The sequence below is a fragment of the Myiozetetes cayanensis genome, unplaced genomic scaffold, assembly GCF_022539395.1.
Source record: "Myiozetetes cayanensis isolate MyiCay16 unplaced genomic scaffold, myiCay2020 scf19, whole genome shotgun sequence".
In the NCBI taxonomy this organism is placed as follows: Eukaryota; Metazoa; Chordata; class Aves; order Passeriformes; family Tyrannidae; genus Myiozetetes; species Myiozetetes cayanensis.
The window spans coordinates 1,647,634-1,662,255 of NW_026087400.1; the positions used below are offsets into that span (position 1 = coordinate 1,647,634).

The following is a 14,622-nucleotide window of genomic DNA, read 5'->3' on the forward strand; positions in this document are numbered from 1 at the left end:
AACTGACATTGTTCTCATTTGCCTAAATTATTCTTTACAACAAGCAGGAGTTAAAAGAGAAGGGAGAATGCTCATGAAGAACTAACAAAACCACATTCTCACAGGGTGCACAGGTAGGTTGGGGAGCTAGTGGGATTAGGGATATGAGCACTTTATCCTTCTTCCTTTAGCCCTTACACCATCCAGTACCCTGCTCATGTGATTCAAGAACCACTGCATACAAATAAAGCTAGCAATCCATGCAGCAAACAGGCTTCCATCACTGCAGGGTCACAAGTCCCAGAGCAGAGTAGGTCCCAGGGCTGTGTGGAGAAAGCAGAGGTGGCTCCAGCTGTGGAGTGGAGGCAGCACAAGAGGGAAGGAAGTGATGAAACATGAGAGGATGGAAATACCGATTTCCAGCACAGACAGCAAAAAACCCCCAACACAGGGAGAAAACATGACATTTAACTTCACAGCAAGTCAAGATCAAAAGGCTTTCAGTTATCTCCAAAGGAAGATTTCTTCACTAGTGCAACCAGTGGCAAACTGGCCAGTCCTGTGAGTTGCAGCACTGCTAATATCTTGTGAAGAGTCCCAATCCAAAGGAAGAAGCTGTCTTGCACAGCAAACATGCTTTAACAGGGCTGCAACACAAGGCCATGACAGCTGCAAACACAGCTAAAGGCTGCTCACAGCTTAATGCCACTGCACTGCTCTTGGTGATAAAATGCTCCACCAGAACCTGGGAGCACCGTGGAAGCAAGCACTGAAACCCAGGAAATGGTTTTATTCTGCTAAGACAAGGTTCTCTAGACACTGCAATAGGTTACTCATACTTGAAACATGTGTCGTAGGTGGTGCAGAAACCACCATTTTCAGAAAGCAGGATCAGGACTAGAGTTAACAGAGAACAGCATCACGATAGCCTGGTTCTGGACTGGGGAAATAAGTTCACTGCTGAATGCCATAAGTTTGAAATAAATATAATCTGTCAGGCAGGCAATCAACCAAATTTTAGAGCTTCAGACAAACACACAGGGGATGTTCTGTGATGGGTTGGTGGGGTCTGTGTAATGCTCTCTCCTACAGGAGTCTGTACAGAAGGCAGGCTGTGACAAGGCAGTCCTCTCTAAGGATACTCAGCAGTGCTTTCCTCTTGAAAAAATATTAGCTACTCTGGAAAGCCATTAAGATTTAATCACTGAATATTACTCTTGCACATAAAATTGCCATCCAGTGATCCAGAAGTTCCCTGGCAGATGCTGTCTGATCCTCAGACAAGCAGATGAATTCCTTGGTCCGCTCCGAGATACTTTAGGAAATTATTTGTCCATAGACACGTTAAATACAGAACAAATTTCTGCAAAGTATGAGAAATCTTGGCAGGATATCTGGGTTGTGATACTGAGAGAAGTGTGGTTCTACACTGAACGTGAAATGTCACGATGCATTTTGAAAAAGCCCTGCATGGCGCTGCCTCTCCAGGGTCAGCTAAAAGCTCAGGCATGAACTGAAGTGCTGATACTTTTGCACCATGACAAGTGGAGCAGAGACAATTTATTCCACCCCTGGCAGCAGTTTCCCCTTTTCTAAAAAAAAAAAACAAAACCAAAAAACTCATCGGAGAGAATTAGATCAAGAAGGACACCTTGAGACCAGCAGCGTGAAGGTCAGGCAGGGAAGCGGAGAGCAGATCTGCTGTTGGGAATAATTACTGTAATACAATCACAATCCAATTACTGCTGAGTGATAAAACATTTATTTAGAATGAAGTAAACACACCCCTTGTACTCTGCTGCAGCTCAGCCTGTTTGAAGCAGGAGGTTAAGTTATTATGGACAATCACGGCAACGTTTACCACCAACTAATTTTGTAGAAATACAGGAGTTCATAACTACCCAGGCTAATCTATACACAGCTCACTGGCAGCCAGTCTGGGTCTTGGTAATTCAGACTTCCTAGGGGGGAAAAAATGAAAATCTAAATCATGATTGTACTCTCTGTTTTGAAAACTATTGTTTGTAGCACAGGTGGCTTTGAAAGCAAATGTTTCACTCTAATGATATTGGCTTATTCAGTGCTTTCTTTTTATTTTCTCAAAGACTGTTCACTCAAAAGAGAGCTTAATTCAGAGTGTCAGTTAAAACAATCGTGCTCATTTCCCCACATCTTGTGTTTTAACAAGAACTGCAATATTTGCATTTGGCCTTGTTGAACTTCTTGAGATTTGCACAGTCCCACCTCACCAGCCTGTCAAGGACCCTCTGGATGGCATCCCTCCCCTCCAGAGTGTCAACTTGGTGCTGTCAGAGATAAATGGAAGAAAAGGGAAAATTATGTACCTACAGATGTTTTTCTTGCTGCCCTTGATGTCCCTGGCCATACTTATTTCTATCAGGGTTTTAGCTTCCCCAGATTCCTGTCTGCTCAATCTCTCCGTATTTCTCCCAGGCTACCTGTCCTTGCTTCTGACCTTTCTAGGCTTCCTTTTTGTGTTTGTTTGAGTTTGTCCAGGAGTCCCTTGTTCACCCACACAAGCATTTCTGCCTGACTTCCCCTTTGTTGGGATGCACTGCTCCTGAGCTTGGAAGATGTGATCCTTGGATATTAACCAGCTTTCTGGGGCCCCTTTTCCCTCCAGGACTTTATCCCATGGAACACTACCGAGCTGATCCCTGAAGAGGCCAAAACCTGCCCTCCTCAAGTGCAAGGCAATGAGTTTGCTGCGTGACCTCCTCGCTCCCCCCAGGAAAAGCATGAGAGGAACGGTGCTAACTGCAGGAAGAGCAGCTTGGCTGAACACGGGGAAGAAAGTGTCACAACAGGGATGGTTGTGCAACAGAGTGGGGCTGGAGTGACTGTGCAAGGCCTTGAGCAAGCAGAGCTGGCATTGCACTTGCCCCAGCCATCACACAGGGACTCAGCCTGAATGATCTCCAGAGGTCCCTGCCCAGACCAGCACCTCGCAGCTCATGCTCTTCACACACCACTGTCAGACACCCCTAGCCCTGCAGTCACCTTAGGCCTTGCCAACACAAACAACATTCAGCCACCAATTTCAGAGCGTTTTGTCACCAATTTGGGCACATTTCTATGCATCAACATGTAGCACTGCGTCTTCACTCAGTGGCGCTTTGTTTTTTTAAAGTGATATAAAATAGAGATTGCTAACTGACAAAAAATGGGAAAGGAAAGATAATATAAAAGGAGAAGTGGCTGGAATAGAAATACAGATCTAAGATATCTGAAATTTTAGTTGCTGCTCTGATCTCAGTAGGGGTGCATATGCAGTAAGACCAACAGAACCGTTCCCGGAGACAGAAAGACATTACACCAAATCAATTATCATCCCAGCACGACTGAAATTCTTTCTGTCAATCTGAGCACTTAACAGCAGTGTCATCTTCCCAAAGATGATCTGCTATTAATTCAACACAAGAGTCACACCGCTATATCTTTAAAATTTTGGTAACAGGCAGCTGAAGACAAAAATCGATCACTGCTATTTGCAGAAGCAGATGCTGCTGAAAAGATGACACCGCACCAAACGAGCCTGTGCCAAAAAGCATTTAACTTACTAATTTTATAGGGTTAGACTAAAATATGAACATTTGACAGCAAGTGAGATCACAACTGTGGCAGAGAAGAGCCTTTTATGAGAAGGTCACCCTGTGGTGACAAGAAAGGCTTCACTGTGCATCTATTTTGGAATCTAAAGAGTTGCTTTATAAGGACGAGCCACGAGAGCTCCCTGGAGCCATTAACGGCCCATCATTTAGATACGCAGTCATCTTTTAGGAGCTATATTAATTACACAAATGGAACACCACAGCCCTGTTGGGGCTGGTCCAGCCGACTGCAGAATTGCAGGTTCAGGGGAGCTGTGCAGAGCCACAGGCACTGGGAGGGCCTCCGAGAGCTCAGCCCGTCCTGTGAAGAACAGAAGCCCTCCATGGAAAACCCACAAGTGCTGCCTGGTACAAAGTCACGTTCAGAAAGTATAAAAACATCAGTACTGTTGTGAGAACAGCAGAAGGAGTGAAGCTAGTGGGTCCAAAGAATGCCCTAAGTTGTGCACAACAAATACCTATGTAGGTTTTGATTTCTGAAGGAATACCATGCTAAGCTTGCTATGATTTCACTAACAGTGTTACTCCTTCAGCACTGGAAAGCAAAGCCCAACTGCTCATGGTGCTGTGCAAGCTGAGACAGCCCTTACCCAAAGCACAAACAGCCCAGACAAGCCAAAAGACAACTGACAGGTACAGGCAGGGCTCTGCAGGAAGCCAGCGAGGCGACATCAGCAACAGCCAGCACTGGATCCTCTCCTCTGCCAGGTTACAGCAAGGGCAGGGTGTAAGGAAAGACCTGAACAACAGCCTGCTCCTTTCCAAAAAATGTGACCTTTCTGAATAGTGGAGGGAATGGAAGAGGTGAGTTTTAGTGGCTGACTGCAGCATACAGACCTCCTCACATCGAGCTAAAGATGACAAAGGTGTGCAGAGCAGCCTCCAAGCCATTTGCCTTTCCATATGATGCTGCAGAGAAAGCACACTGATAAAGAAGAAACAGCCCAGTCAATCAAACCAGCAAGAGATTTACTTTTTATTCCCAGCAGTAAAGAATATCCCTGAAACCAGATCATTCACTATCATCTAGTCCCAGAAATCAAAGGACTCATTTCGTTGATTTTGTCAAATTAGCTCTCACAATCGAAAATTTTCAGAAGCTTATGAGCTTCAAAGGACGCCTTCAGAAAGAAAGTGGGATTTACAAAGTCCTTCTATCTATCTGAACAGGCTTGCTGAGTAATGAAACTAAAATTCCTGCTTTTCTCTAAAATTATTCTTCTCTACTCAGACTTGACATCAGAAGAATCCTTGTTTTATTATTCTTTCCTCTCGAAAGGGATTGCTATCATCTACCTAGGGTGAATATTCTAGAGTCACAAAGCTTGCCATGAGAAAGATAACCTAAGGAACACATTTTGTGTGCTCTTTACTCAAGTCAGTTTATGCAGTTAATATTTAAATACCTATTCTCGAAGCCACAATGATAGATTTCCTCCCTATATCACAAAAAATCCCAGCTGCAGTTATAGCTGGGAACAGGCAGGAGATCATGCTACAAATTAATTTACTAAGATAATGTGAATCAGTAGCAATGAAGTGATCAATTACTACATTAGCAATACCAAAATAAAGCGTGATTTGTCAAGATTTCACTGCAATCTTTAGAAAGACAACTGGCCCCAGCTGTGGAGAATATTTGTGTGGGTGACAATGGGGCATCAGGAGCAACCAAACAAAAAATGTTTAAGTTGACTGGTGCTCAGGAAGCTGCACCCCTGTGAGCAGGAGCTCAAAGCAGCTCTGCAGAGGCAGGGAAGAGCACTCTGAAGGAAGCAGAGCCATCACTGCCTTTATTCAGACACACTGACAGAAAGGATCCCCTGGGACAAGTAGCACTGTCTTCTGCTATTGTATAGAGGCTTATACAGTCCCTTTCACAGAGGGATCAGGATCTATTGTGAAGCAATTGGTTTGCTTTGTCCTCGCTGTTGACAGCCCTGCTGCTCTCCGAGTTCTAAACCCTCTCATTTCCAGTCAGAAGTTCATGGGTAACCAGTGCCTATTCACCTGCTCTTAAGGCTCAGCTTTTCAGCATTCACACCACCACCCACTACACCTTCCCTCCTTGCCTTAAATTTATTTTGTTTTAAATTCTCATATCCATTGTCATCTTTCATTTTGGTGGTCTAAATAAGCACAGATCGTCCACTGACATCTCACATAACAGCCTTAGACCTCAGCAGTCTCAGTAAGTTGCTGTCTGCTTTAGATTCAATTATGTAACTAACACTGAAAATACATATTTAGGAGGCACAAAACAGTGCCTGATGATTATGTGCAAGCAACACTTCATTAATATTAAATTTCAAATGGAATCAGTGCGTTATTTGCTCTGGGCTATTTCTCAGAGATCACAGATGAACTTTAGCAGCTGGGCAGCATAATTTGTACAGCATGAACAGGACTGAGTCCTTCTGAGCAGCAGAGCAGAGAGATGTCAAATTATTCAACCAGAGCAAAAACTGCTCCATCATTAATAAGTTCACCCCGTGGCAAGAGAAGCTGAGATTTCCTCACATTAAAAGCAGACCACATAACACTTCCTATCTCCTGAAGCTTATGAGGACAAGTCTCCCCATAATTATGGTCTATCTCAAACTAAATCAAATCAGAGCATTCCTGACAGGTTCTGCTGTTAAGAAGAAATTCCTAAATGGCCATAAAAATCAACATTAGGTATCCTAAATCTCTTAACAAATAAGATATGACAGTCATTAAGAAGAAGAGCACCAACACTCATCCAAAGCTGTAGCACATACAGTTGTGAGCCTTTCAGAAAAAGGGGAGGAAATCCTCAGAGCAATAAAAACTCTTTAAGACCAGGTTACCTCCTTTGGGATCTCTTTTACATAAAACCTCAGACACAATTATAAATATATAGCAGCTTCCCTCCTCCATCACAAAAGCTCAGAGGACACCTTATGTCTTTCACCTCATTAGCCTGAATTGTTAATTCAGTCCAGCAACCACAGTGTGTGACAGGCAGTGAAATGTGAAGGTGCATCAATGAAGAAGTGAACATTTCACACTCTGCATCATCTGGCTCAGGTTCTGATGAATCCTGATGTGAAACAACCCTACCAACAGGAGGTCCAGAGCACCTGTGGGTAACAGCTCAGGCTCCCCAGATGCCACAGAACCAAGTGAGCACTTCCTAACTTCCTCTCTATTCATAATCCAGAAACTCATTTGCTTATCTAGAGAGAACAGAAAACAACATTGCAGTGAACATTTCACTCCCCCTTCCCCCGAAGCTTGAAAATCTGCTGGTAAAAACAAATTTGGTTTGGAACTTCTGCAACGAAGGAATTTCAGATTTTACAGTTTTCCCTACTCCTGCTCAGGAGGGAAGCTTTCTCCAGGGTTTACTTTGATCCAGCAGGGAGTGAGTTTATTCTTAGAAGAGACAGGTAGGTTATATTTCCCTGTATGTGCAAATGTATGGGACAGAGATGTACTTACTAAGTGATTTACTACTCCTCTGCCTCTTGGCTGGGTCTCCTGAAGCACACTGCTCCCTGCATGGACTCTGTAAGTCACATTTCCCACTTCCCATCTTCTCTAAGACAATGTTTCTGTCCAGAAAAAAAAAAAAATACCCCCCCACTTTCTATCTATGCCCCATCATCACAAACACAGGAGTGCTCAACAACAAAGTGTTAGAAACAGTAAAAATAGCTGTTAAACACATACATCCTTCCCCCAATGTCAGTGTCTCTGAAAATATAAAAATTAACAGATGATTAACTTTGTCTCAGTGTTAAAGCTCTGTCAATTATGCAGGCAAACCAAAGGTGGACAAACATCCCACTTAGACCCTGGACTTTAATTCTCTTCATGCTTCAATCTGAGACACTATTTCAATTACCAGGGCCAGCTGCCTACCAGTACTCAAACAAAAACCCAACAGCATTGCTCAAAAATGCTGTCTGCATGTCCACCCAGCTCAACACTCTGCAACAAACCCTGCAGGCCACCGTTTATGTCAAGTTTGTCAGCAAGGCTGCTATTAAAAGTCAAAAAAGTAACAGAGCTGCAAGACTCATCTGTGAAGATTTGTGTTCTCCACAACTCAAGAGTGGCAGTATGATGATTCTTTCAGTTTGAGAGCGATTTAATCAATGCAGGAGTTTCTATAAGCAGCATGTTATTTAAATGCATAATGCTAGGAGTGTTTTATGGTCCAATTATGCCTAAATGGACCAATTTACTTTAAACACAGAACTGTACCACTGGACATTAATAACATTAAGTAGTGGGAAGCTGCTGCAAAGAGTTATTGTCTACAGAGAAAGTCAGAGGCAAAACACAGCCAGTGCCTTTGACGTACACCTGATGTAAATCCTGCCCAGCCGAGGAGCTGCTCTCTGCAGGCCCTGCATCAGCAGTTTGGATAACATGCAACTGCACTTGTCTGGACAACTAATGATATTACAGCATCTACAGCCACCTCAGCTACACACCAGAACACTTTACTCAATTACAGTATTAATGCAATTGCATAAACCTTCTGCCACCCATGCTCAGTCTGCTGCTCACGTTACAGCTTTTACAGTCATTGCTTTACATGAAAAATCTCAGTTTAATTTGTGGGGAAAAACTGTTTCCTGAGTCTTGGCAGTAATGTTTCTCTGGCTTAGGTTTAAGTGTCACCCACTGGCTGTCTCACAAAGCCACCAAGACTAACAAGCTTACTCTGAATCATTTTTCTAATAGGAAATTGCTAAGTTTGCCTCTTAGCTCATTTAATTTGCTAATGAAACCCAATTTCCCCTCAGAAGGGGAAATACTTTCTTAAAAAGACACAACCATGCTTAGTAGTGTGGGCATGGTAAAAACATAACAAAACTCAAACCAGCCAATCTGTGTTGTAAGAATGAAGCCTAGAAATTATTTTAAACACTCACAAACTATTACCTGCACATTACGTTATCAAGGTAGAGACAACAGGGCTGTGAAAGCTTCTGGTCCACCTCTGCACCAGCTGCTGCACTGAACAGAAACCCCACACCCACAATCCTTCCATCATCTCCAGATCCCTCGTTCATCTCCACCCGAAAACCAGACAGCCCAACTCACAGCACTGCTGGCAGTTCTACATTCTCCAATGTCATTTTATTTCATGCTTAAACAAGCAAGAGGCACTTTAATACAGAAAATAGGACAGACTATAGTACTAGATCCTATTTTGCTTGGATCTGATCATATTGCAGTGTCCAAGGAAAGCAACATGTTTATCTGCTTTATTATAAAGTTACGTTCCACTCTTTAAACCGAAGAGATGAACTCATGCCAAGCTTCCCCTACCTAAAGACCTCCAGGAAATAAACTAGAAAAAGCATAAAGAGCACAAAATGCAGCACTGTTTACTAATATTATACATTCTCTCTCAGGAAAAACTTAAAGAAGATGATTCCAGACATATTAACGGTTATTCCAGCTCTGGAGCGCGATGGAAACGCCTGTTATCACAAATCACTGCTCGTCTGTAGTTCTTCAGCTACACTGAAAGTCTTCCTGGAATAGTTTAACTGCAATCCATAACTAATCTGCTGGCCATCGATTCAGAACTAAAATGTGTCGCGGCACGATTTAGGATCTGCGGTTCCAGGCAATCACTTGAGTGCTTTCAAAGCGCGTCACAGAAATGTCACTGTGACATTTTTAATGCTGCCCGAGTATTTATATTGAGTGCCCAGAACAAAGCCAAGCAAATGAAAGAATTTAGGCAAACACAATTACGGCTCAATCGACTGCAAACCAAAACTTCCCCTGCGATGGGGAAAGAGGGGAATTTAAGAACGCTTTTCCTCTGAGCCTTAGAAGTCACAGATTGATTTATGCAAGAATCACTTTGAAGTCTACTAAAAGTTGTTTGCACTTTCAAGGCTGTTGGAAGTTGTTTGCTAGAGATTTCTAAAACAATCCTATTTGTAAAACATTGAAATACGACGCTCTAAACACTTTTTACGGTAAAAAGAAATACAACCAAACAAACAACTAGTTCAGAGACAGATTTACGTTTTTTTAATTAGAAGGAAGGGCTTAGAACACAAACTCAGAAACCTGCAGTTGAACAGCCCAAGATACCTAGGGAAGCTAAATTCTCCTACTAATGCCATCAATCAGAAGTTTTTTATTGACTTAAAATAGGCTCTATTGTGAGTCATAACATAAGCTGCCAAAAGAAAATATAGATGTCTTTAAAAAATATGCATCAATAAAGCTTCTTCAAACTCAGTGGTTTCCAAACAGTGTTATTACATTTATGTTTAAGATTACAGAAAGAATTTGCTGCAGAGGGTTCTGCAGCAGGCTGATGAGCTTTAGGGCTAAATCCATTTAACTGAACGTTATGAATATGGAAATGGAAAGCTGAAAAATGGAGCTATAGGCAATTCTCACAAAGGGCAAGCTGCTCAGAGACACTGCCTAGCAGTGCATCCCAAAAACAAAGAGAGCTGCTCTGTGCAGCAGCCAGCATTTCAGAGTTATACTACCAAGGAAGGGGGAGAATGAGGTGTTAAAGACCACTTTCATTAAATCAGATTTCCTGGAATCAAGCTACAAGTTATTAAAATGCAGCAGAACCTGGAGCAGAGAGCGCTGAGGGCAGCTGGGGTTTATCAGACACTGCCCTGTGAAGCCCATGGACATGGAAGTGGTCCCTGTGTCGGTCACCACCCGCACCCAGGACCTCCAAACGCTCCCTCCAGCTGCTCAAGCCCCTCTGCCCACACACCCAGCCCTGGATGTGTTACACGGCAGCAGCTGAGGAACAGGGTGGTTTTAAGAAGCCTGAAGTCCAAATAGGGTTTAAAATAAAAACTCCAGTCACGGAGATCTCGAGGTGTGGGAGCTTGTTGTGGAGCTCCCTCTTGAGGTTAGAGACGACCCTGAAGTAAAGGAATTGCTACATCCTCATAACTGATTCTGCTCAGAACCAGAGCATGTCCTTGCAAGAGATACTATCAAAGGCGTCTCCTCCGAGCTCTGTACTTCACAGACAGCGTCAGGTGCTTTTGAGTTACAAGCCCTGCAGTCTTAGGAAGATAAGCACGTGTCAAACACAGGGAGATAAACTCAGAGACACTTTATTTACACAGTGCTGGCAGCCAGTGCAGACAGCAAAACCTGCAAGACTGCGAGCCATGAAACGGAACAATACCCACTGATGAGGAGAAAATAACAGTGCTGGCTGCTTGTAAAGAAACTGCAGCTTCACCGGGTTTACTTAATACTGTTCAAATGTCCCTTTCTTGGGATGACAGTTCAGCTACTCTAAGCATTCATCCATCCATCCATCTCCTTGCTAGACTGACCTTGTTCCACAGCCCCTGACAGCATTACCCCGCTGCCTTTGTGGCCACAAGCTGCCACACGGGCTGACACCTCTGGGGTTTAATGTGATGAATCAATATTTGCCAGAGTCTGGAAAACTCTTTAAAGGAATTCTGCTGAAATTTCACTCTTGAATCCAGTATCAGAGGGCCCCCACAGGGAAGAAGCTTTCAACACAGAAATTCCTGAGGAAAGGATTTCTCCAAACTCCTGTTGAGAATTTTTTCCCCTATCACTAGAGCTAAAGGTCCAAAATCAGACTGCCAAGGAAGTCTTTGGTAGCAGAGCAAGAGACAAAAGAACAAGCCTTGCCTGTGATGGTCATATTTTAGTGCTTCTGAGCACCTGCTCAGCACTTTCCTCGGTCCTTAAGCAAACATTCATGCTGGCCAGCTGAGTCATCCCTGACTACTCTGCCTCAGGACTGGGAGGCTAACAAACCTGTGTGAATGGATTTCTATGAGAAACCAAAATTCAGAAGAGATTCCTCTTCTTCTAGTCATACTTTTCCAGGAAGGCTCTCTCTGCCATTTCTTTAACCAAAGAAACATTTTCAACTCTTTTCCAGCTCAAGCTGTAAGGTCTTCCACAGACTATCAGTCACATCATGTTAAATCTTACATCCTAAGACAAGGTTTGTAGCTTTAGTAAGCTCTCCTATTTTAGGGCATAACTTGAAATGTCTCAAACAGCAACACACAGCTCATTCAGTTCTCCTCAGTGATTAGAGTAACACTAACAAACACACCACTCGAGAGAGATGCCAGCTCCTCCCACTGCATGTCCTGCTGAGCTTGAAACCTGAAAGGTATTTGCCATTTCATAAATCTTCATTGCATGCATCAGTCCTGAAAGAGGCTTGCTGCTTTCAGATGCCAGGTTACAGCCAGATCATCTTCTAAAGCAGCACGTGCTTTTTGAATTAACCCTCTGCTAGAGTCCCCCTCCTCTTTATTCTGTGAGAAATACAAACCAAGCAAGAAAGAACTGACAAAAAAAATCACCTAGAAATCATCTAGAATCAGATCTTATTCAATCAGCACAGAAACTTCTGGAAATTGTGCACAACTCATCAGCTATACCAAGTGCAAGACTGAAAAGAATGAAACTTGGACCCTGAAAGGTTTCTCTACTGCCAGAGGGCATTGACCTAAAAGTTCCAGCCCCCTACAACCAAAAGGCACAAGCTACCAAAAACATCAAAGCAGGCTGGGAATATATATAACAGCCCACATGAAATCTTAAGGAATATTCTACAAGTCAGAGATGTTTTCTTACTTTTCATGGTGCCCTCCTCCTCTTCCTCTTCTGTGTTTATGACCATTGTACCCAGCTGGGACTCCAAGGTGCCATCGTGTTCTATCATGGTGTTGGCTCCATCACTCATGGTGTTCACAGCTCTTATGGTTCCAGTTTCATCTCCACTCGCCCTCACCATGGTGCCTGAATCGGTTTCATCTTCCTCCTGTACAAAGATGCCATAAATACATATTTTACACATGGTGGTGAAGTCCCATGAGGAATGTCTGTATCCAAGGACACTGGCAAGCCTCACTGATTCAGAGGTTTTTACACACACACACACAAAGCCACATTTGGTTTATGCACTTAGTTCTCTCCCTGTCATCTCCAAACAGGTAATGAAAAGTGTTCATAGTTTTCTGCCAGTGTGATAAATAAGAGAACAGATAAAATAACCAGCAGAAGCTCCTCAGTGCAAGTTGTATCTCGTTTTCTCATTTCTGACCTGGTGATGTGTCTGCACAAGTAGATTACAACACTTGTTTGGTCATCAGTGTTTCTATTCATGCTGCCAGTTCTAAGAGCTGACCTCAAACCACTATCTCAAGTGCTACAGTTCACTGAGGAGTCACCATTTGATGACAGCAACAGGTCTAAGCCTGAGGAGTGTGTGGCACACGCTCTTCTGCTCGCAGACATGGAGCAGAGGAGCTCTGGGAAAACACACAGACCGACAGGGACGACTCAGCTCTGCTACCCAGACACCATCCCTCAGCAAGGTGACCCCAGACCAGTCACAAATGCAGAAGGGAGTGGGGACAATACTCGGGGCAGGGACAATACTTGCAGAGTCGACATCATGGCAACATGACCAATAAAGTTACATCCACACAGAATAAATACACAGCCCTAGACTGGAAAACCAGACGAAGAATGTGTTCAGCACAGACACTGTGGACCATGCTGCTCGAGTCTAACCCTGAACAGGGCTGGCATACAGTGCCTGGTGTTACCCATTTCATTTGTTCAGGCTGAAGCAGGCAGAGGCTCAAAAAACAGCTTTCAACATGCTTTCCAAATTTACATGCTGTAACCACTGAAACAAAGAGCTGAACTGCGATTCACAGCAATCCCCTGAACACTTCCCATGCCCTCACCTCAGGCTTCTGCCGGTTGCTCTTGTGGAGAAGAAAGTTTCTATAAGGGAGGTTCTAAAGCACAACAATAGTAAAACAACACAACATACTTATATCATAGTGCATCACAGATGATATCATCATTTTATACTAGCAGAGCAGTTTAAGACCTGGATCCACAATGAAGAATTCTCATTACTGCATAAATAATATAATCCAACTGGGAAAATGTATCAAGTCTTCTGCATACAGTTCTTTGTAGCCCTACTCAAGTCAAAGGTCTGTAAGGTGGACAGTAAGCCTCACATGCTGCCTATCCCACCCAAATATAGATTGAGCATCAGGTTAAACAGTCATAAAGCAGAAAACTCCAGAACTAAGTCAAATCCACTGGCAATCGAACAAAATATTGCAAAACCAAAAACCAGAGCAGCTAAGCCTTATGAAAGCAGCAAGAGTTTGGACTTTGTACACTGTTACTATTAAATACTCACTGAATTTTCTTCATCCTCTTGATCCAGTTCACGCTGCTGAGCCTCCTGACGTTTCAGCTTGATGTCCATCGCTTCGTTAATCAGGTCTCGCAGAATTGACACTCCCTTGGCACTTTTAACAAATGGGTGCTGAGAAGTGTTTTAAAAACAAATAAGCACTGCATCCAAAGCAAGATGGAACAGTAAAACACTATTGCTGTGGCCTATTTCAAATCAAATTAAGGTTTAACTCGAAACATTACTGAAATAACAATCCAGTCCTTGTGTCTGGCACAGGAAGGAGACAGCCCACCCTCCAATCAAGATCATGCTCCAAGGGCACTGCTACTGTGAGACCTTGGGCTCTTTCTTCCCCCCACAACTCTGCTTACTTCTTTCCTTAGCAGCTCAGCTGTCAGGAACCAATTACACCGACCATTTCCATGCCTAGACCATTCTGAGTAACCACTTTCCTTTAGCCTCCCCTGTTTAGTGTTTTTAAGAGGCAGTTTCTTGGCAGTGCTGGTGAGAATTTGAAAGCAAAACCAAACCAAACAAAACCAGCATCAGACTCCAAAAGCCAAAACAATAAAAACAACCCAGAGAAGACAAAGGAAGTTGAAGTTAGACTGGTTCTCAGAGAAGAACTGAAAAGCTGAAGTTGAGTGTTAAGATTTTTAAAAACTGAGATATTAAATAGTAAAATCTGTAGTGAAGAGGAGCGGCAAGAAAGGAAACCAACATCCCAACAGCCACACGGCACTGCCTACCCTGGAAAGGTTTCTCTAGAGATTATAACATCCTTGTAAGAAAAGG

The 14,622-nt window shown here is 43.3% G+C and overlaps 1 protein-coding gene across 2 annotated transcripts in view; it reads right to left on the bottom strand.

The window, feature by feature from the left end:
* Positions 1-14,622, bottom strand: part of STK4 (serine/threonine kinase 4) — a 43,488-nt gene that overhangs the window by 21,365 nt on the left and 7,501 nt on the right. Inside the window, exons 8-10 of one of the 2 annotated variants that reach the window (XM_050313701.1) lie at positions 13,828-13,956; positions 13,355-13,408; positions 12,234-12,420 (exon numbers count right to left, since the gene is read on the bottom strand). In XM_050313701.1, coding sequence (XP_050169658.1) covers positions 12,234-12,420; positions 13,355-13,408; positions 13,828-13,956 — 370 coding nt within the window. The remainder of the gene's footprint in view (positions 1-12,233; positions 12,421-13,354; positions 13,409-13,827; positions 13,957-14,622) is intronic. The other variant, XM_050313702.1, reaches the window with a different exon arrangement.